The sequence below is a fragment of the Uranotaenia lowii genome, chromosome 1 (assembly GCF_029784155.1).
Source record: "Uranotaenia lowii strain MFRU-FL chromosome 1, ASM2978415v1, whole genome shotgun sequence".
Classification (NCBI taxonomy): Eukaryota; Metazoa; Arthropoda; class Insecta; order Diptera; family Culicidae; genus Uranotaenia; species Uranotaenia lowii.
Window position 1 is genome coordinate 177,734,800 of NC_073691.1, and position 23,420 is coordinate 177,758,219.

General features: G+C 35.7%; 1 protein-coding gene across 3 annotated transcripts; it reads right to left on the minus strand.

The window, feature by feature from the left end:
• Positions 1-393: 393 nt before the first annotated feature.
• LOC129737830 (juvenile hormone esterase) lies at positions 394-22,121 on the minus strand. 3 transcript variants are annotated; one of them, XM_055728989.1, is made up of 8 exons: positions 22,044-22,121; positions 17,484-17,681; positions 9,741-9,863; positions 9,377-9,678; positions 8,606-9,318; positions 5,909-6,087; positions 5,551-5,834; positions 394-1,473 (listed from the first exon to the last, which is right to left on the minus strand). In XM_055728989.1, exons 2-8 carry the CDS (start codon positions 17,610-17,612, stop codon positions 1,284-1,286), a joined length of 1,920 nt encoding a protein of 639 aa, XP_055584964.1. In that variant the 5' UTR covers positions 17,613-17,681; positions 22,044-22,121; the 3' UTR covers positions 394-1,283. The 3 variants fall into 3 exon arrangements, with proteins under 3 accessions (XP_055584964.1, XP_055584977.1, XP_055584972.1); XM_055729002.1 differs by having other exon boundaries at positions 17,484-17,669; positions 22,044-22,061; XM_055728997.1 differs by lacking the exon at positions 22,044-22,121 and adding an exon at positions 21,865-21,934.
• Positions 22,122-23,420: the final 1,299 nt, after the last annotated feature.

Consider the following 23,420-nt stretch of genomic DNA (forward strand, 5'->3'; position numbering starts at 1 on the left):
AAAATGCAGTTTTCAGAAGCCAGCGTCTACTCATTTTTTTCTATATCAATTCTGATCATTATATTTGAATTTTACATGGCTAAGGGGCATTCTGATAAAAAAAAATTAACTCGAAATAGTAAGTCTCTCTGTGCTTTTAAAATTTTACGTATAAGAAAATCAACACCAATTTAAAAAGGCGTAACTTCACGTTGCGACGAAAATGAATCAACGTAGGGACGAATGCCTCCTGTGGAGTTTGAATCCCTTAAAAAATGAATTAACAGTAAGTTCCGCCCACTTGAATTTTACCAATTATTTGAAAGAATCAAAGCGATTTCAATATGAAACTAACTATTCCTTGGGCGGTTCGAAAATTATCTCAATATGAAAAACAGCTTTTTATTTCTCTTCGATAAATTTTTATTTCTAATCTCTATCTCCTGCTATCGAATTTAATTCCGTCAGTCAGTCTGTCAACTAGTTGATGTAAACCTTAAACAGAGAAAAAACTATTCAAAAACGGTGTCATTGGTATATGTTTTAAAACACTAACCTCATTAAAGTAAAAGAAAAACTAAACGTATTTTCTACATACAAAACAAACAGGAAAATTCTATACACGATATGGCTCATACAAATTTGCACCTTTTTTCTGTGGTTTTATTTTTCTCAAACTATAAGTTGGATCCAGTCCCATCTCGGAGAACAGACTTGATATCAGGATTTTTGGTAATAGTTGAGCATAATTTTTTAAAACAAGACTGATGGGGAGAAGTTTTAAGAAAAGGTTTTGCTAGACCAAAGTTTCACTTATTTCAACTGCATTATTGTTGATTGTTTTATAGCCAATTTTTTGGGGATAAATAAACCTAATGGTTTAAAATACCTTTAAAAAAAATTATCAGTCGATTTTTGGTGTTTTATAATCAATAAAATTGGCGCTGATGTTTTGATTTATACTTTTAATGCGGGATTTGATGTCTGTTCTCCTTGAATGAATTGCTTTGATGTGTTTTCAATGTTTGTAAGAAATGTCTGTTTTGTAAATGGTAAGTTAAAAATGCCTAGCTCAAAACTCCTAATTATTCGAATAATCTATTTGATACCACTATTCTGATGTAATTTATTTCATATACATTTTACTAATATTTAGAATAGTCAACATAATATATTCCTAAATTGGTGCTCGTAATTGTAATGAATTTGTACGACCTAACGCCTACAACACACAAATGCTAAACTAAACGACGCAAAAGATTAAGCTATATGAGTACAACTGCTGCGTTTAATACTAACAACTCTTATAAAATATTTCCATTGTACTTTGCGTAAGTTTGATCCCAAAACCGGAGCCGTTCGGATTCGGGATTGACTCGGGCCGTCAAGTTTGCTGTGATCTCCAGGTATGGCAGCTCGGCCATCGTATTCGGAATGACATTCGGCCAACGGATGCCCAGGATAGGATCGTCCGTTCCGTATGGAGTAGGATTACTATAAAAAAACAAGAAAAAGTATCAGAAAATATAGAAGAAAAAAAATTAAATTATAGAAGCAACATGGGCTCAAAAATTGGCCCAGTTTGGTTGAGAACAATCGAGAGCTGTTGAACTTGTTTAGAAAAAAACCAGATTTTCCAGAACCAGCACCATATTTATAACTACTGAACCACTCTACCAGTCTTTTGGTTACGTCATATCGGTGCAAATTTATGGCACTTGGACAGTTTGTGGGCTTGTACTTTAAACACTGCGCGTACTACAAGTTTCCCAATGCAGTGTTATGGACCCTCACTCCACGTGTCTTTTTCAATATAGGTAATTATTTTTTTTTGGTATGAGATCAACGGTGAAAGGAATTTGGCACTGCGCCGTGATCAAGTTGGTGTACTTCATACTTGTGGTGATCATCTGAAAAGTTGACTGATCGACCCAATAATGCTGGTAATACATGAAAGGGATCGGTCTTTGAAAGTGTGCCGGTAACCTACTTTCTGAGGATCTCTACAGGTAGTATTAGCGATAAAATGATCGCCGCTGTAAATTGTTCAAATTAGTGTCCTAATAATGCTGTTGTTAAATCTGTAGTTTATTTTTCTACCATGTCTTCATTTCAGTCAAAATCTTATTGTAACAATTACAAGCTACATACTGTGTTCCGATGGAGTAAGACTGCAAAAGTTATAGACAAATAACGAATAACCCAGAAATATACTTCAAAGGGAAGATCACAGAATGACAACTTGTTATGATCGGACCTGTACAAATCTCAATGTCATCATATCTGATGAGCTTTCCATTGAGCGAAGAATGATGCCATAACAATTTCAGCAGAGGCCCAGCAGCAACAGCATATTGGTCTTGAAACTGATAGTAAGTAGGTAACTCCTAACCGGTTTCCTACTAAGAGGTTCCTGGATACTGGATCTACTACAACACTTTCAAAGCGTTGTGCCCTTTCTAGCCGTCCTTGAGGATCACTCTCGACTGACTAAAGGTATACTAGTGGAGTGGCTTCTCTTCAGTATTAGCATCATCTCAAGTCAAACAAAATTCTACAACAAAGTTTCCCTGCGGTGTGACAACAGAGCAAGCTAAATCACAACGCGCGAAAGACAAAAAGATCATTCCTTTTAACGATCGCACAGCTTTGAATAGTCTATGTTGTTGAATAACCACACCACGATGCAATCCTGCATCTTGCGGCCGGCAGCATTCTTCTCATACAAAGTACTGCCCTACTGAGGGAATCTTTTTTAACGATCGCCCATCATTAACCAATCAACACCAACCGTTTGGCTGCGATGCTGGCTGAAGTTGGTTAGTTTTTCACATGCCAACCATCATAACCCGATAATATAGCTATTCGCCCGATGCTTGGCTATTAATCATAATGTGGTTAGCGTGAGTAATTGCTAATTATTAGCAAGTGTCACCGTTTTTCATAGCTGTGAACTTTGAGACGGCAATCCCAACAAACATGACATAAAAACCAAAATTACATTGCATTGCTGGACCGTCCGGCTTAACTTGTGCTGTGGCTTGATGTTGCATTTTAAGTTTCGTTTTCAAGCAACAAAGTTTCGTTGCAATTATGATTTAACACTTCTGAAAACTCTAGCGTTAGAAAATCTCGTGAGCTTAAAACTAAAAAAAAATGAAATTTATAATAGTTCAGAGTACGTTTAAAGGAAATATGAATTAGAAAAACGGGTCGTTTATCTTAACTTTTTAATGCTTTTGCAATGATAATGTTACTTTGGATCGAGACGTAAATCCATACACGGGAGTTTTGCAGGACGAAGGATCTATTTGCAGTAGCCATCCAAGTATGATAAAAAAGGATATTAGTTATTATGTTTTAAAAGAGAAATAAATGAGTACTTTTCAGACTGTTGACCAGACAACATGTCTTTTTTAAGACTTGCATTCGAACATCCTATTTTGTCCTTTTATTTTAACTATTTCCTGGTTATAATAATGGCGACAAGGATGAAAGTTTCAGTGTTATAAGAATAATAGTTTTTGTGCGTGAAAAGAATTTTTAACATTTTGTGTGTTTGTGGTTTTGTGTGCTATTGCTTTTTTTGGTACCATGGATAAACACGTGGGAGTTTCGTTTCCCTTTTTTTTGTTCAGAGGAGGTGTTGTTCATTTTAGAATTTTTTTACCTTGAACATTTTTGTGGAACTTTTTTATTCAAGCAGAATTTTATTCGATGACGTAAAAAAAAGGTTATTTTTTTTTAATAAATTGAAAAACCTCATTTTACTTTTGGATTATTCATTTCCCTTTGCGGTGTGTGGCCTCGTGATAAATTTTTCATCGAAGATTTGTGATCACCATCATTTTCTTTTTTTTACTCTACCTGTTTTTTTGCGATTTGTTCCAGAGAAGATTCTGTAAATTTAAACCTGGTTCTTTGCTGATTATGCCGGAAAATTACTTGTGGAGGATAGGAAGAAGAATCCATAATTCAATTATGAACAAACAAACTAAAAATTAATTTCTCAAAATGATTGGCAAAAAGAAGAAACTGGTTTTATGTTCGCAGAAACCAAGTTTCTCTTAGTTGGAAAAGAAGATTACTGCGCGTAAGCGCAAAGAATTTTTCTTTTGTAGGTTTATCGACCATTCGAGCATAATATATGATTTACAAATACATACATTCATTCATACATACATACAATCATACATACATACATACATACAAATGATCCTTTAGCCGGCCATTTACACTTTTTTGGTGAGATAATACGGTTATTTTTGTTTTTCTTACAAGAATCTGTAAATCAAAGATTTTAGACTGTTGAGCTTTTCATTTTTTAAAAAGACAGAAATATACATGTTATACACAACTTTAACCATTCCTGAGATATCGAATCGAAAGGTACAGTTCCGGTCATATACATATGTGGATCCTAATTGAGGCGCTTGTGATCAGAGGGGTGCAAGTGCCTAAATGATAGTTTCGAGAAAACGCGCTTCAAAGTGGTGGAGGTGCTCGATTTTTTTTTTTATATTTTTCGATTTCGAGCAGTATTAATCCAATCAAAAAAGTGTTCAAAAAAATTATAAAAATTCTGAGTTTTGCACCAGATGTACATTGAAACATAAAGAACCGTTAGGTATACTTAACTCAAAACTGATGATTTTGGCACTTGCACCCCTCTGATCCTGAGGGCCTCTATTCAGAAGGAAGGTTAATGAAAATCAAAGGACTGAAGCAACGGTCAAATCACATACAAAAGGATCGTCTGACTTTTTGAAACCAGAACGTCAGTTTCCCTTTGATTTCAATGGCACGTCAGTGCGGTGCTGAAATGTCAGTTCGGAATTTTCTTCTCTTTCAGTCCCTTGATGAAAATAAGAGCGATTCAACTTACTAGGCAAGAAAAACAAAAATTAAATTAAATGAAGGTCCAACATGAAGTTATGGAACCAACAGTAGCTATCAAAGTTCATTGTTTTCAAACCTAACAACGCTTCCTAACCTTGCCCTGATACTTGGCGGTTCTTACCAAGGTTTTGTATTTTGAATTATTCATTTCATAGATCAAAATGTTGACCCATCTATTATTTACTAACCAAAAAAAGCCGTTGCTCAACAGGTTCTCTAATATGCGACAATTATCACACCCTCAACAATTCTCCATCCTGTTGATGGGTTTCTAGTTTTCTAATATTTTAGTTGCCATCGTTCCAGTAGCTGAACAGATGCTTCCACTATTCACGGAGGGAGGCCCATAAAATTATCACGTCTCAATCTGCTAGCGTCGTCGTTGATTGAAAAAAAAAAAAAAACAACGGTAAAAACTACTGAAAACAGCTGATCAACTCCGTTACTAAACCTTGACTTTGGCATTCTCTAGGGTCATCGTCAAGCGGCTTGAGAATTACCTTTAGGTACATGAATGACTAGCGATCAGATCTCCGTTTATGTTGAGTCGGTTCGGAAACGGATCGCTATCAGCAATAATTGATCTTCCGCGCTGGTTCAGCGACCTGCTGACTGTTTTCTACTATGTATAGACACACGTTCAATATTTCGTTCAATATGTATGGAACCTACCTGTACTTGGCGAAGTTGGTCCACATTCGAGTCATCTTGGTCATCGTCTGCAGCTCAGTGGACTCGTTATCTAGCCGGATGTTGAGCACCCCAAAGTGGAATAGGTAACCCAGCTCGTCTCCGTGACACGCACCGGGCCAATCGATACCCAATATCCGCTTGTAAATACCGAGTGATCCGTCATACGCGAACCGATACATCCAGGTCGAGTGCTGGCCATCGTGGGTGGCATGCAGCCGGGCCAAATCGGAAATGCCATGCAGAAACATCACATCCGTCATTAGCTGTTGAGAAGAATTGATACAGGACAACTTTTTATCTGAGAAACGTAAAACTGTTTTGACTAGCGATAACTTACGTCCATCATGTTCTGAATCGAGTTGTTGCTGACGCGATCGTCATTGAGGTAGAAGCTACGAATTCTCCTGGCTAGTGCTGCTCCCTCGTCCGTATCTCGGTCCACTTCCAGATTCGTCGGCAAAAGCCGCTCGAAGTCCCGATCAATGTTTTGCAGCAAGTTTGGATCCTTCCGTACCCCTTAAAATATTGAAAGATTTAGATTGCAACAAAAAAAGATGGTATGAAAACACCATGTCTCGGGATATTTTGCTACCAGCTATGAACGGATAAGCTATTAATATTTTGGTTTTTAGGTCTTGCCTTGAAAAATGATTTTAAAGACATACATATTGAATATCTGGATAAGACTTTAGTAAATTAGTAAATCCTTAATCTCATTTTGGATATTGTTTTTCAATGTACTTCCTGTATTCTGTTCATATTTTATTTGTCTTTTGAGTGATCCCATGATATAGAAATAATTTATATCGAATTTATTTAGCAACATTCTATAAATAACATATAAGGTACAATAAGGTTTTTAGTTAAAAAATGTGATTATTCATTCTGAAAGCCTTTTCTTCTGAATTATAGCTCTATCCTTTTTGAGTTATTTATTTTACCTTTATTCTGTCTCGAAATTTTGAACCTTTTTTTGAAATTTGATTGACCTTGATGAACAATCGTAAGATTTGGCATGCTTCATGCTGTTTTATAAATTAAATATCTGTTTTGCTCAATTCTCTCAGAGCAAGTTCACTGGTGTTGGGAAAAAGTGGTAGAAATTTTTACATTTTGAAAATTCTACCATGCAAAAATGTTTTCAAGATCTTAGGGCGTTGTATTTTTTTACAACACTGTTTCTATTTCAGCCGTATGTGATAGAAATATTGCTATTTTTGCATCACAGCATGCGAAAATACAACACGTATAGTAAAAAAAATAGAAGGCCACAGATCTTGAAAATGTTTTTGCATGGCAAAATTTTCAAAATGTGCCATAAGTGTCAAAACTTCTACCACTTTTTTCCAACACCAGTGAACTTGCTCTCAAGTTTTCAAAATACTAAAAAATCAAAAGGTTGTGTTGTGTGTTCCAAATGTCGCAATATTTTGTCACGGTTTTTTAGATATTATATCAGTAGGCTAAATCCTTTATTCATAGACATTTTTCTAGTACCTACGTATTAAATTTTAGATTTCTTTTACTGACTATGTAAAAATTTGGAATAATCCTTGCAAGTTTAATTGCCTACATGCAAAAAAAAAAGTTATTTAACAAATATGTTAAGATGTTCTGAATTTCACGTTTTTTTTTCCTTTTTTTTTTTTAAAGACAGACACCGTCTAAGCTAGACTTTACAGACTGAATAAACCTGAAGTAGTGAGTTTTATTGTTTGTTATTGTTCAATATCCTGTGAATAGTCTAACAAAACATTTATCGACGCAAACATTTTAATTTTAAAAAGTAATTCGATCAAACAAATAGCCGCAAATACACGCATTCTAATGTGTGATTTATATAGAATCAGTAGCTGACTTTCAAAGCTTTGTATTAATTTGACACTGAAACTAACTTCTTTGTTGTAGAATTTTTTTTCTCACGGTAGATTTTTTATAGCCAAATGTGCCGGCCGGCCAGATCCCAAAATTGTAAAATAGCTCTTTTTATTATAAACATCAGTATTGTTTACTTTTATGTTAAAAAATGTTCTCAAACTTTCAGTAGAGCGCGTTTTGGGGCTAGGGATCGCCACATGATTGGTTTGGACCATGTAGATCAAAAGAATATGTACTGTCTGCTCATTGAAATACGAAGTAATACTGAGAAACTGAGAATATCGATTGGCATTTTAAGATTAAACACAACACTTTTATTTTTATTTGTACCTGTCACTGTATATTAGACTGAATCGATTTGGAGTCATTTTGGAATTTTCCAAACCCTGGGATCTAAAAAGCTTCAATGTAATTTAAAATTCATCCATTATTTTTTGCAGAATTTTTAAGTAACGTTTACATGAATAAATTTGAACTTTTAGGTTTGTATGGAAAAGTTGTATATTTTCTTCTGAAAAATCAACAGCATTTTGGTTTCTTCTGTGGGTTAAAGCCTGCTTATGGTTTATGTACCAACTTATAAAATCTTAAAAGGAACATGAAAAAAGTCAAACAATATCTCGCTAGGCACCAAGCAATGATGTCAATTGAATTAATTGTTTTTCAATTCCAAAAGACATACCCCTATTAAACAACTAATAACTTTTCTGCGCAATAAGATACGAAGTTATGGTCTTTGAAAAAGTTGTCAGCGAAAAATATCCTCGTCGACTCAGTCTAGTGTATATAGCACACCCGTGTTCACCAGAATACCAAGTTTCATACATTTTAGCCCAGTCTCTTTTCAGAATCAGAACTTTGAAGTAGAATTCATAATTGAGATGGAATGTTTGATTAGAAAAAATAATCATTTTCACATTTACTCTCTGGAGCCACCACACCGTAGGTAGAAATAGTACTCAATTAATTACATATCTTTTGGTTCTGTTTCTACCCCCCATTATGTATTCAATTCATACAAACACAAGTGCGAAAAATTTCCGAGAAGCCAACCTAAAATGCAACATGCACAACGGAACTATGTCACCGGGTCGGTCGTCCGGGTGTCAATATCACCTTCAATTCGATACCCAAACGTCAATATTGTGATACCTACTTCGCAGGAACAGCATGGCTTCGTGTGAATTGAAACCGACAATCAGCGGCACCCGGTTGTAGTTGCCTCGTTTCATGATCTCAAGTGGTTCTTCGGCTAGGAAAGGTGCCTCCTCGGACGCATCCTCACCGCTCCAGTTTTCGATCGATGGCACAAACGGTAATCCGATGCTCTTCTTGATGTCTTCTGCGGTAATGGTTTTCATGGCCGCATCCATGATCTTCTGGGCGCTGGTTTTTCGTAGACAGCCTAGCAGCTCCTCGGTGCTGTTATTTACCTGACAACCGAGAAGCCCTCCCAGCCGGAACGCCCGCTCTTTGGAAGTTCTAGTAATGGCCCACGGATTGAGAGCTGTTCCACTTTGAGCGATAGCTTTGTGGAACAATCCTTTGGCCATCGGTGACATCATCAGCATGTGCACCGAAACAGACCCTGCTGATTGACCAAAGATTGTCACATCTTTCGGATTACCACCAAAGGCGGCAATATTATCCCGAACCCACTTCAAGGCCAGGACTTGGTCTTTGAGACCCGAATTTCCAGGAGCATCCTGGCCGGTTCCTAGGAATCCCAGGGGCCCAAGCCGATAGTTGAAGGTAACGAGAATAACACCCTCCGGCACCAAATAATCTGGTCCGTACAGGAAAGCATTACCCGATCCGAAAGAGAAAGCTCCCCCATGGATCCACACCATTACAGGAAAACTCGGATTGCTGAAATCAAACTTGCTCCTAAATGCTAAATTCAATTGGTAACAGATTTCAAACTTACTAGTCCCCTATTGGCAGATCCGGTGTATACACATTTATGAACAGACAATCTTCGCTTCCCTTGAAATTATCCAAGATCATGCTCCTGTGAGGGCAAACGGATCCCTCCCGGAGAGCGCTCTTTATTCCCTTCCACGGCAGCTCCGGAAGTGGTGCTTTGAAGCGCAACTGCCCCACCGGAGCCTGCGCATATCGAATTCCCTTGAAGGCGTAAATTTCTCCCCGGCCACCACCCTTTACCCGCTGCATCCGACCCTCCAGGGCACCCATCCGAGTGGCCACTATGATCCGGGATTCTTTTTGCTGCAAGGGGATAGGGATATTTTTCCATTTTTGGATTGCCTGAAAACGCTTTTATCGCTTACCCGGAACGAGTTGACCACCTCACGCACGAAACCCATCGTCGTCTGGGGGATGATGCGGACCAATGAATTGATGGAATCTGACTCCCGGGCAATGCCGGCGAACGTCTTCCATGCTACCGTTTCCTGCAAAAAATGATGGATAGAGGGAACTCAGGTTTATACTAATGACAAAGTAATTGGATTTGAAAAAGCCAATTGCCCGTGAAAGATTTAATAAAAAAGTTAAAGTAGTGTTACTTTAATTGACCCGATTATTCAAAGCCTATCCTCTGAAAAAAAGCTAAAATTCCACGTGCTATCCATTTGCATAGTACATCTTTATAAAATCTAATACCTAGGAATTTGAGACACAAAAGAAGAAAATTGTTAAGAGTGGGTAGATTTGTTAATGCAATTGATGGTAAAAAACTTGATCTTCAAAATAGAATCCAAACTTTATTCTCAAACCTTAAGAAATAAAAATTATGAAAATAATACATGAACTTCATGACAACAATATGCAAATCATCTCAGTCAAACAATCCATAGCTAAAAATTTCTATAGTTATTTTTCAACCATCGGCAAAAATGTGGCATTCAATCATCTTGAATAGTAATGATACAATTAACAAGTATTATACTGTATCCACATTTTTTCTCTCATCTACAGTTGAAATAAAAATATCTTCCCTCATTAAATTTTTTTGCAATCACACTAGTCCAGGTCATGACAAATATTAGTGTCTACCTATGTCCTAAAATCCGTCAGTGACATCATAAGTCCTGTTTTATCTGATATTTTTAATTTTTGCTGTGAACGTAGTATTGATCTTAGTAGTCTCAAAATAGCAAAAAGTAACAGAGGTCTCAAAACTCGCTTCGTTTAACTTTTTAAACAAATTTTTCATTTTTTGAGTTTAGTTTAAAGAAAAATTCTTTAAATCATATTGTTTCAAGAGATAGATCTTTGCCATCTTTTTTTTATATTGAATAATCTGAATCTATTCAAAATTTCCCTTTATTTTTCGTACATAATGAAAATCAAAAATATCATAATTCTGGAGTTTTTTTTTATACTTTATAACCTCAAAAATAAAGAATAACATCAAGGTGTTTTTTTTCCGTCTGCCAAAATCAAATTTGGAAAATTTTGAAATTCTAGTGGAAAAAATCAATTATTTACCGGAAAATCGTTTCCAATTGCCTCACATCAAGTTTCACTAGGATTCGCGGCTTCAGAAGATCCGAAAGGATAGCAAACGGGATAATGATGGAGCTATCTACAAGAACAGCTGTTGGCCGTTCGGCAGGAGGTACATGGAAAATAGGAGTACAAGGAGGTCAGAGTTTAAAATTTTCGAGGATGCAAAGCTAAGTATTCAGTTCTTCTTTTATTTATTTTATTAAATTTTGAAAATACTACTGAGCGACTTTCAAATAAGTTTCAATGCATGCTGATTAAGGTGGCCCAAAATTGCACAATGTTTGGAATTCTGAGGGCTCAACCTTCAAAAGATTACTTAGGGTATTAAAAAAAAACTTTTATATAGCGGCCACTCAGAAAAATGATGTTTAGAGGTCGCAGCGGTACGATTTTTGAAAAAAGTTCATTTTTGCTATAAAAAATCTCAGATCTTGAAAAAGAATCAACATGTGTCTCTTATATTTTTAAATTTCGTTTTAATGAAAGATTTGATTTGAAAATAAGTTGGGAATATTTTGGACTCCCAGTATGTATGTATGATTTTTTAAATTATACATCTTTATCACTTATTGTAAACAATTTTTTTACAATCCACAAACATGTGTATTATAGATGAAAGTTTTCAATCAACAACGAATTCGAAAGATGCGTGATGTTATGAAGTGCATTTTGGTTTTTGGGTTTTCTCACTTTCATTTTCCCTTAAGACCAGACTTATGATGATTTTCTGACTATCCGATTTTGTGAATTGTTAACTTGTGATTTTTGCCTAGCAAATTTTTTGATTTTTTATTGCTGAAAAATTTTGCCCTTCCTGAAAAAGGTTGAAGTTGTCTCCAAAAATTTTAAATCTTTGATATTCCGGTAGACTTGGTCATTGCAACGTGGAATAAAGTCGCATTTGTTGTGGTTTGGCCGAGGAGATTTTGTACTCATTTGTAATCCTGCCTTTTTTTTTGAAATATTTACTTATGTACATAATCAAATTTATTGAAAAGTAGGTTAGTTTCCGTGAAAAGAACTATTTGAAAATGGTTTAAAAAAATGTTTAAGTTAATACTGAACTTTATACTTTCTCAAAACGTATCTTTTGCAAAAAACCATAGAAACGACCAGAATAGAGGAAAATAGATAGAAGAACAAATATCATTTATGTGTCTTTGACGATGATATTCGGTTTTAAATCCGTAAATATTAATAGGTGTTGATTCAGATGGATCAAATAATAGATCGGTTAGCATTAGAAAATCACGGAAGTCTAAAATAAAAATTCAAAATGGGTATTAATTTTCAACGTTAAATTTGTGCATCACGACTAGTAATTCTCATATGAAATTTCATTTTCGGTATTTATGCATTAAAAACGATACAAATATCAGCTTATTTCAAATATTATGCATTTATTGCTTTTGTTTTAAACCGTGAGAAAAAAAACATCAGTTTTCAAGGAAACTTAGTAGCTTTAGGACTTAGGAGCGCAGGTTTTAATAAAGTGGTTCATCACTTACCAAGGTGATTTCCAAGCCACATTACCCTTACCCCCTTAACATTCAGCGTGAGATTTGTGGGGGGATGGCGTGCAGCCGGCCTCCGCAAAACAAATCATCATATGTGCTTCACTTCCTTCCCCTCTATCGACTACACGGACTTGGCCGGCGTCGTTATTGGTTTACACTAAAGTCTGAAATTCTCAAAACTGTACAGTGAGATTGTGTTGCTTGATCCTAGCAATCTTTCACTTGGTGCTAGGATTATGTGCAATGTGTTATGCCATTGCCTATGAGGAGCCGTAGGTGGACCATAGTTGATAACAAGCTCAAGCTCAAGCTCAAAATAGCAAAAGTAACACCCATTTTTAAATATGGAAATCTTTCATTTTGCAAAGATTATCGTCCTATGTATTTCAATATCATCAGTAGTTAACAAAATACTAGAAAAAATGTTAGGAAAAAGATTACAATCCTTTTAAAACAGCAAAAAAATTTTCTTATCTTTGCAATATGGCTTTAAATTTTAGTGACACAAAGTTTGCGTGTTGCTTACATCGAAGAAGGTAAAAAAAAACAAATACATATCCTCGAGTAACATCATATTTTTCTGATTGAAGTTGTTCAACATTTAATCCTGTTTGATCTTGACAGTCCGCCCGCTTTCACTGCTGAAACAATGTTTTTTCCTAATAAAATTATTTGTAGATTGTGCAGATTTAGCTAACAACCGGAATTGATTCGATTGCCATCAGCGCAAAACAAGCCATCGGCCAAACGCCATTGATGGAATTGTACCCAAACATCCATCGAACATGTGCGAACTAACCTTGTCCGGGGAGGCTTGAGCCACACAGCTTAGCTACATACAACAAAACCAACAACAATTGAACCCAAAAGAGCAAACAAATTTAAAACATTCACCATGTTAGTTGGAGAGCGCTAAACAATCGAGATACGGATCGTTTGCATTCTCACGAAGGTTGCCGCTCCCTGCCTCACTCTAGTGTCGAATCCGACTGAACACTCCAACGCCTTTTCCTCGCTAGTCCAAATATCTACTTGGAGTTGTCTTGGCCCGGGTGTGTTTGTTCCGACAAGGTTTACAAGGTACTTTTTAGCACTGGGTTTAATTTCATCAAATTTATGTAGTTTTCGCCGGAACCGATTCGCTACATGATGATTGGTGAAATATATCTTTGAGAATTTCATGGTAAAAGTTCAAGTAGCTTAGTTTAGGTGACCTAGGATTGGGTAGGATTTTTTTTCATTACCTAAGGATTCAGCTCTTACATTTTTTTGTTATTTTACGCTACAAATTTTTAAACGGAAACATTAGCAAGGCTCACCATCATTGATGGGACGACTTGTCAAAAGGCTCCGTTACCGGCTAATTGAGATTTCCGTTTGCGCAGAAAGCCGGCCAAAAACAAAATTGATTACCTACTCATCGGATCCAAATTATGCTAAATATGCCGGCATCAAGCCGGGTGCAGATTCATACAGTTATATAATAGAGCACGCACAGTTCTTCACAACACATCGACGCTTATTTTTTCGATAGAAGCGATAATGATCGTTTCTCGGGGGTGCAACTTCAATTGAAAGAGAAGGTCACGTGTTCGAACCGTTTTGGTAATTGCTTGCGGATATTCTACGTTACGGGGAAGTTTGTTTTTTTTTTCACTTCGGCATATTCGGGTAAGTGTTTTCAGGTCTTCACGAGGAAGTTCACTGTCACGGTCATTGTCACTGCTTGTGCCTAAAGTCGATTTGTAGTGCTGCATCATAAATCTTCAAATAAATATTGATGAATCTGAGGGCTGAGTAGGAAGTACTCATGGGCTATCTTTCCCCCAGAAAACCGCATGGTCAAGTTTGACTCAAAGCTTTGCCTTGGCTGCTTCCTTTAGCAGCCGGCCGGTGTGTTATGTTTTTTTTTTTCGTTTCCTCGATATAGGTATTTGGTTGATAACATGGTTTATTAGTTCCGCCTTTTCGACATTCAAAAAATAGTGCAACCAAAAGCTAGTATTTTGAAATTTTGAAAAGTTCACAATAAAAGTATATTACATATTTCCCGTTTTAGGAAAAAGGATGATATGTATAACCACATCGCATGTAAATAAATTAGATTGGTTCAATACAGACATAAAATTGATAAAATTTTCATCTTTCATTTCTTCCAACGTTTTATTCGTTTATAAAATTTTATAATCTTAAGATGTTAAGATCTTAAGATCTCAAAAAAAACCTTCTTCTTTCACCGATAAGGCTGATAAATTAAGTAACAAACAATGAAAACATAAATCATGGTTTTTTTTAAGAACAAACTCACTGATGCTCATGTTTTTTAGTTGATTTTTATAGGAAATAGTAAAATCAAAGATTGATCTCTCGCTGAAATGAACCAGTAGAACTCTAACTGAATTCCTACATCTCGAATCAACATTTAACTAGTCTAAATATGAAAGAATGCATTGATTTCCTTGAACTGTCATGACAAATGTTCGTCAATAAATGAATTCCACATCCTTTCTGCACGGCTTTAAATGCAACGTTTTCGTTGTTTGTATCTCTATCCTAGTGAATTTGGCTTGAATTGGGGTACATTAAGGCAACGCTTTGCTGTCGGTTTTACAATCGGCTTTTGATTTCTTCGCGGCGTTCATTCTCACATACTTTGAGTTTGAAGTTTGAACTTTAACCGCGAACTAAGGCGTTAGGTTGATGTCGCGGAACGACTGGTCTGCGAGATATTTGAGAATTGTATAAGTCAAAAAGTTGTCATTTCCAACTTCCCTCATCGCTGTGTACCAAAACGCCACCATTTGGTACATTATTGCATTGAACATTGAACTGTGATAATGACTGCGTTCCATTAGGCCGGTTCCACCCCTAAAGCTCATTCAGGCATTCATGTCGTCGAATTTGCACGTTTCGAAAGGCTTCAAGTAGAGTGCCTTAAGTTTCGAGATGATAAAATCGGTGGACCATTTATGGACACATTATTCAAAGAGTATTTTGTAAAATACGGTATAAAATAATGAAAAAAAGGATTAAATTTCTTAAATATTTTTTAACTTAATTTACCAGCAAAAAATGAATTTGGGGTCGTTTTTGCTTGCACTCAAGTTAAAATGATCACAATCCACCCTACTGATAGCTGAACATCGGGCCTTTTATGAATCGAATTGACTAAGGGTGGCTACCTTTAGCATTTGGTCGATTGATATTGGAGCATGATGGCTGTGACATGCCTACTGCTGCGCTTCCGAACGTGATTTGCCTCTAGAGGAAAAAAAAGATTAACATCCAGCCTCTAGAAGTCGTGTGTGTTGCTGTAAGCCGTAAGCGGTTGCGTCTGTCCAATCCGAGATATAGGTACATGAGAAGCTAGGCCAAAAACTTTGCGAAACTATCGCAGATTGCCGACTCACGCAACTTTCGAAACGACTAACGTGTACAGTTCCATATTAGCCAACTTACTATGCCTTTAGTTCTTGTTTTATTTAGTTTGACTTTTTGTAATTTTTGCAATTTTTGCAATTTTTGCCATTTTTGTCATTTTTGTCATTTTTGTCATTTTTGTCATTTTTGTCATTTTTGTCATTTTTGTCATTTTTGTCATTTTTGTCATTTTTGTCATTTTTGTCATTTTTGTCATTTTTGTCATTTTTGTCATTTTTGTCATTTTTGTCATTTTTGTCATTTTTGTCATTTTTGTCATTTTTGTCATTTTTGTCATTTTTGTCATTTTTGTCATTTTTGTCATTTTTGTCATTTTTGTCATTTTTGTCATTTTTGTCATTTTTGTCATTTTTGTCATTTTTGTCATTTTTGTCATTTTTGTCATTTTTGTCATTTTTGTCATTTTTGTCATTTTTGTCATTTTTGTCATTTTTGTCATTTTTGTCATTTTTGTCATTTTTGTCATTTTTGTCATTTTTGTCATTTTTGTCATTTTTGTCATTTTTGTCATTTTTGTCATTTTTGTCATTTTTGTCATTTTTGTCATTTTTGTCATTTTTGTCATTTTTGTCATTTTTGTCATTTTTGTCATTTTTGTCATTTTTGTCATTTTTGTCATTTTTGTCATTTTTGTCATTTTTGTCATTTTTGTCATTTTTGTCATTTTTGTCATTTTTGTCATTTTTGTTTCCATTATCATTCTGTCTGTTTATTGTTCATTCTTGTTCACTTCCACGATTTTTCGCTGATCACAACGGTACTTACTAGGATTGATCCTCATTTAATTTCAATGAACTTTGCCCCTTAATATCCTATCTGTATAAATTATACATAATTCAATTTTCTTAACAAGTTAATTGTAAAATATTTTTAAATATTTTGGGTTCGATTTGGACAAAACCAGATTCTTTTAGAGTTGCTTGTATTTAATACCGCCATAAAATCACCATAAACATATTATAAAAAAACGGCATGCAAAGACACATCTACAAAATTTGTTTGGGAAAAATGGGCTTTCGCGGGAAACTAATTAGAATGAACTCGAGTGCTTGAAATTGAAAACCAGAAAACTTTGAACCTCATTTACCAGAATTGAACCAGAATTAAATTTGAACCTCATTCCTGTAAGTCCCGTTGTGATCAGTGAGAAAAGACGAATAGTTGAAAAAAAAACATGAAGTTTAATCGTTTTTTCCAACTCATTATAGAACTGGCATAAAAAGCATTTCGCTCTGTCTTTCGGTTAAACGCCGGTTGAAACGTCGCATTACATTACACAATTCCGGAGCCGGCAATGTGCAGAAATTGTTGTTTATTTATTTGTTTGCATACCCGCAAATACCCGCACCAGAAAGCCAACATTATCAATACCTGTACAAACGAAAGACTTCAACGCTGACTAGCCAACGAACCTTGAAATTGCGTGTGATGCGCAACGTAAGAAAAGCTGCTCATCATCAATGCATTTGCATCAACAAGAAAACAAATTTGTCGTTCGTTTGCATGGTGTGTGACAAAATCATACGTCTCTTCGTAGGAAATTCGTTGAAAATCATATGGACGGTTGTGGTTTTGAATGTTGGATTTGGTAAAAATACTCACCTTCAGCCGATTGGACAGCTGACCGGCGCTGGCCAGGGCATCGCCTAGGGTCGACGGTGGCAAACCGTAGCTCGATTGAGCGCCAATCGTCAATAGTGAAAATATCAATAACTTCATGATTACAGACATCTTTCCGCGGGCATCACTTCACTACAACACACTCTGCTTTTTATTGGGAGGAAAGCTCTTCAAAGATCACTGAAACACACCAGAGAAGTAAAAAAAGCTTTATGCTAATGTTATGTTTTCTGAGCGCACGACAAGTCGTTCACACGCCTTCAATTTTTTCCCACGCGCTTCAAGCGTTCGTTGATCGGCGGCTTATTTATAATTCTACACATGTCGATCGTTCACTGCCGTGTCTGGTTATCTGGCATATGTTTTACATTCGAATTACACTTAGTTCCACGTTGTGGCGTTTTATATGGTACTATTTTTTTCTTCTTTTTCTTAGCCGTTGCCGTTGCTATACATTCAATCAACCCACTTTTTGTGTTCTTTCGTCGTCACGCTTTGTTTTCGTTAGATACTGGGTCAACGCCAGCATTTAACAATCTGTTGTGATTTTATACTAAAGGGCAGCGGATCTTCTCAATAGAAGGTTGCAATTCATGTGAAGATTATGGTTCGTTTAAAGAGCAAGATCCTACTCCAGGCAAATAGAAATAGAACCACAACGAAAACAAAAACCTCATCCACTAGATTTCTTTTTTATAAATTTGCAAGTGATGCTAATTTTGCCATACCGCGTAATTTAGACTGCTCGTGATGTAATTTTCCACTTAAGACAATAACAAAAAGTTTATTTGTGTAAGAAAAATGTGAACTTCATTTTAACATAGATACAATTTAGTTCCCTTTTTCGGAATAACGTCTTCAAGAATCGAATAGATCATTATTTTGTCCAAGCTAATCAAAATTCTCAGCATTTTTATTTGAAGAAATACATCCCAAAATGGAAGACGAAGGTTAAATTTGTAATCCGATTTATTTTTTTAACCGACTCTTAAGCACGCTTTTCAGTAAAAATACCATTAAAGAATTTTTTTTTCAAGAAAATCGTCAACAAAAATAAAATGACCAAAATTAGGAAAACTTGTTTTGAATATCTAATTTTATTTGCCCTCAAAGTCATAACATGATTCGATCGGAATTTTCAATTTTTGAGCAGACTTATCCAAGCTGAACATAACAACACAGGCAAATTTATGAATACAACCATGGGTAAAATAAAGAACAAATACTGCAACGACACTTTCAAAATCATGTTTTATTTTTCGTCTGAAATTATAGACGGCATGTTCGGCGGGATGAAATTCTAGAGAGAAATTTTATTGTTATAGAATATGAAAGAAAGGTGTATAAATAGACTGGCATTTGTGCGCCAATAGAAGGAAGCTTGATAGGTGTTGAAATTTTAGGCATGTTGAAGGCATGTTGATGAAAAGCTCCCATGAATTGTAACGCATGAGAAATTGAGAAACAGAATTCCCATGTATAGCGAGCGCAGTGGTTTGAGAACGTGCTTTTGCACACACATGTTACTTTTCGTAAAGTAAAGCTGATATGGATAAATTCAAATTTCAACATAATCAAGAAATTTAGTTGAAACATGCAAACAAAAAAAAATAACCCTAAGAATTCAATATCTTGCCTAGTCATGAAAAATCTAAAAATCCATGAGAAAAATATTTAGTGACCAAAGTAGGCACACGCCCAACTAGCTTGAGAATTTTGTTTACCCAAGTTAGAATTCGAAATGCAATGCAGTTGTAAACCCACAATTCACATTCAAAATTCCTATCCTAAATGTTAGTAGGAAACAGTTGACATTAAATGTTTTGCATATGGATATTCATAAATTATTTTATTTCATGACCCCCCTTCTCATATTGATAACACGCGAGGAAAAATGACCCTAACGGGTTAAACTCCTATAAAAAAAAAGAAAAAAAATATGGATAACATTGGGTTTCATACTAAATCAATGTACATATGTAAAATTAGGTAAAATTTGGAAGCAGGTCTCCTGCTCGTCACATAATAGATCCAAAAATAATCAAATCCATTATAAAATTTATAACAGACATTGCCATTTGAGTAAAACGTTAGAAACGAGTAAGGATGGCGATATATGTGCGTTCAATTTCTATAGAACTATGTACTGTACTGTTAGTTCATAATTTGTACAAATTGGTAAATATCTAAAAAAATCCTCTTGATTAACCCTCATCCGTCCCAGAAATGTTTACCCATTACAGTCCCTGGAGTGTCAATTTGACACTCCGGGTTAAAACCAATGTATGATTCCAAACCCATTTTTACAAAATTTATAGTTTTGGAAACCTCGTAAATCATATATGTTTCTCAGACTATATTCGCATAAATCACTTCAGTTGTCCGTCATTCTAAGTAAAAAAAACGATAAAACATGCTTCGGAAAAATAGTATAGATTAGCTACAGTTTTTACATTTTTAGATTGTCAAAATACGAAACACAGGTTTTTTGACGAATTTTCAAAGGTAGCTGTTTTTTTAACTGTTTGTCAATTGGCAATTCTCAGATTTTCTTGCACTTAAATAAAACTTTGCAATGGATTTTGAGTATATTAACTCAAGATCTCCGCAATAAATTTCAATTTCAAAATTTCAAATTCAAAGTGAAATTTGACTAAACTCAAACAAATTTCAAGTTAGTTTCATCAAATTTTGTACACATACAAGTCTTGAGGTAATGAGATATTGATAGATGCCTCTCATTTTTGTAAAGAAGGACTCCTATACAAAATACACATAAAAATTTCAAAACTCGATGTAATTGCCAAGTAATTTCAATCAGACTTTCTGGAAAACCTTTTCATTCGTTATTCTTAACGTCACGTAACTTTGTTCTATTTTGCAGACCTATTAAAAAGGTCAATGATTGAATTTAGAATCGATTGCAGTTAAAGAATTTTCACCGTCCACAAGATTCACCTAAAGTACTTAAAAAAAACATTGGATTCTCTTTCAAATCCCAAGAAAATTTCACTGCGCAAAGTAAAAAAAACTGAGCAGTACTCGACATGAGTTTTACTATGATGGATAACTTCGCGCAGCTTCAATGTGACATCTCAATTAATCTGTTTGCTTTTTATGTGCGCTTTGTATACATAGCACACATAAAATTCGGCACTTTTTTATGTTTGCAATCTATTAGCGTTGTCAAGTGTTGGACATTCATCATTCTACTTATGTTTCTCGCGTGGAACTTTTTTTTTTATTGTTTTCTCTCATAACAAACTTTGATGTGAGTCGGCTGTCGGTTTACACCTCCTGGGCTGAACGATGTGATCAAACGGTGCTCCGTTATTGCTCAATACGATTCGAGGAGCTTTACGCAGTATCAACACAATGCATTGCAATGGAGTATTCCATTCCAGTATGCAATTTGCGTTGACTTGGGCTCGCACCCATTGATAAGTTGCATTCGTAGGCCGTCAAAGTCAAAATGTTATGTATCTGATCATGACCATAAATACGCACAGTGACGACTTTCAAAACAATAATTCACCTACATGGCACAACTTAGAATTGGTATTTCTAGCCTTTATAAAGATAGGGTGAGAATTTATAATTCACAGGATTTTTACAAAGGTTACTCTTATGATTAAAGGCCTTCCTAAGCTAATTAGGTGTTGAGACAGCTTCAGAGCAGACTCTGAGCTCTTGATTCGAAGGTTTTTCTCATTAATTCTTTGTTCAAGATTGTGAGAAACGAATTTCGTATTTTAGCCAAAGATCATGCACAAAAATCAAACTTCTGATAAAGAGTACCGAGTTCGAAAACAAAATTGGATTAATCTTAAATAATGAACTCAAAAACATTAATCAATGTTCGATCACCAGTTTTTTTACCTGAACTTATTCGTGATTTCGATGTCTTTTTTTACTGAACTGAACTGTGCATGTGATCTTTTTTTAAACGGCCTTTTTTTATTTCTATCTCAGTTAATTTTAAGGTTACTCATCTGCAATTTTGATCTTATTTTCTTCACGATGTGAAAATTTCAAATTTGGCTGGGCCCCCAGCCATTTATCTGCAACCCCCATCAGTTGCTCCCCATAAAACTGACCAAATTGGTTGTTAATTTTTTCGCACCCTCAAAAAGACATTTGCACGTGTTGCAACATTCTTGAAATTACACTTTTCTTTTCTTCAGCCGCGTGTCTCTTTTATTTGCCAAACAGCTTCTTAGGTTGTTACTTATTTAAACTTCGAACCCGCAGAGTCAGTATGCACATGATCTACCAGCTTCAAGTTTCACGCAAAAACCTAGTTTCCCAAACTTTACAACAGCATCCTCTCGGATGCTGATGATGCTGTTGTTCGATTTATCACCTCGGAAAACTTTAAAACCGTTCAAATCTGAAGCGTCGTCATTGAGCGAACAAACGAACGAAACGATTGATAATCGCAATTGTTGCAATCTTCCGAACACCAAAATCCGAACACACAAAAAAAAACGTCAATGTGCCAAAAGTGGTTATTACGAAATCGAATCTGCTGCTTGAACTTACAATGGTTTTGGGAGAAAGAAAAATCAAGAAAAAAACGCAACCGAGCCGATGGACCGCCACCGAGAGACTGAGTTCATACACGAGCTTATTGTCGGATTTAACTTCTACTAACATTATATGAATGGGCATTCGAGCGATATTGTACGGATTGTACCCGAATAAGATGCACTGAAAGATAGCACTAAGTAAAATAACACTCTCGTAGCTCAGGTGAGAAACGATGCCTCTGACTGTATGAGCAAAAGTTGGAAAGCTTGCTGCTTAGTGTAGGTGTATTGAAACGAACAAGCTGAGGTCGGCTCAGGTCTCTAGCACTTTCAATCAATAACAAACCGCCTCGCCTCTAAGTCTCTCGCAGAAAAACACGTGCTCCAATATTTCTCGCAGAACGAAAAATAACCGGTATCCTACGTACGATCCATCTGAAAACGAGAGTACCTACCTACTAACCTATCTAAATATTTTTTTTTTATTCTCTCACTACTGGTGTAACATATTGCTATAAACAGCTGATTTATGGTAGCCAGTTAGTGAACGGAGGTGTGCTCTTCAGCCAGCGAACGATCGATCTGATCGCTTACTGAATGCGATCTTTCTGAGAATGAGGAACTAATTCTATTGGATCATCTCTGCTGAGATTGGAGGTCGACCGTTGATTAGCATAATCGGACTTCAATGTCGACGACACTCTGTAAATCTTACAAAACGGTGAACATTTGTGGAACTTAAGCTTTGAAAATATTTAAATTCAGCTATCTCTGTTGTCTGGACAAAGGATAGATACCCAGCAAGCACTCCTAACTTTGGATACCATTTTACCATACCACGGGATGAATAACCCAATCGGTTTAGAATCTCAAAAAAAAAAAAAAATAATAAAAGCAAGAATAATAGAAACAAGAATTTTCTAAATCTCCCAGTTCGTTTTCTGTGCCCAGGAGACTAGGAGACGGTTTGTCTCGAGACGGTCTCAATGTCTCCGGTTTCATTTGGAGGACACTGAAAATCTCAGTGTCAACAAAGTTCGTCTCATGTAACCAGCAAAACCTTTACTGCTTGGTTTAGTGAGAATCGTTTCTTAAGATCTGCGTATTATGGCTAGGAGGCGTCTTATTGGGTAAGGAAGAAGGACCACCCCAAAGTTCCCGAGAGCATCACCATATCCAACGCGATTGGGTCAACTGGACTAAGTTTCGCAATAGATGGTGCTGTGAGTCAGCATAAACAGCATCATCTCGCTAATATTTAATTTATACCAAGCTGACCTGGTAAACTTCGTTTAACCTTTAAATTGATAAATTGTTATAAAAGTCTAACTTCATCTACACGTCCTTGTCCTTAACTTTTTTTTGCTCATGAATCAATATTTATGAAAAT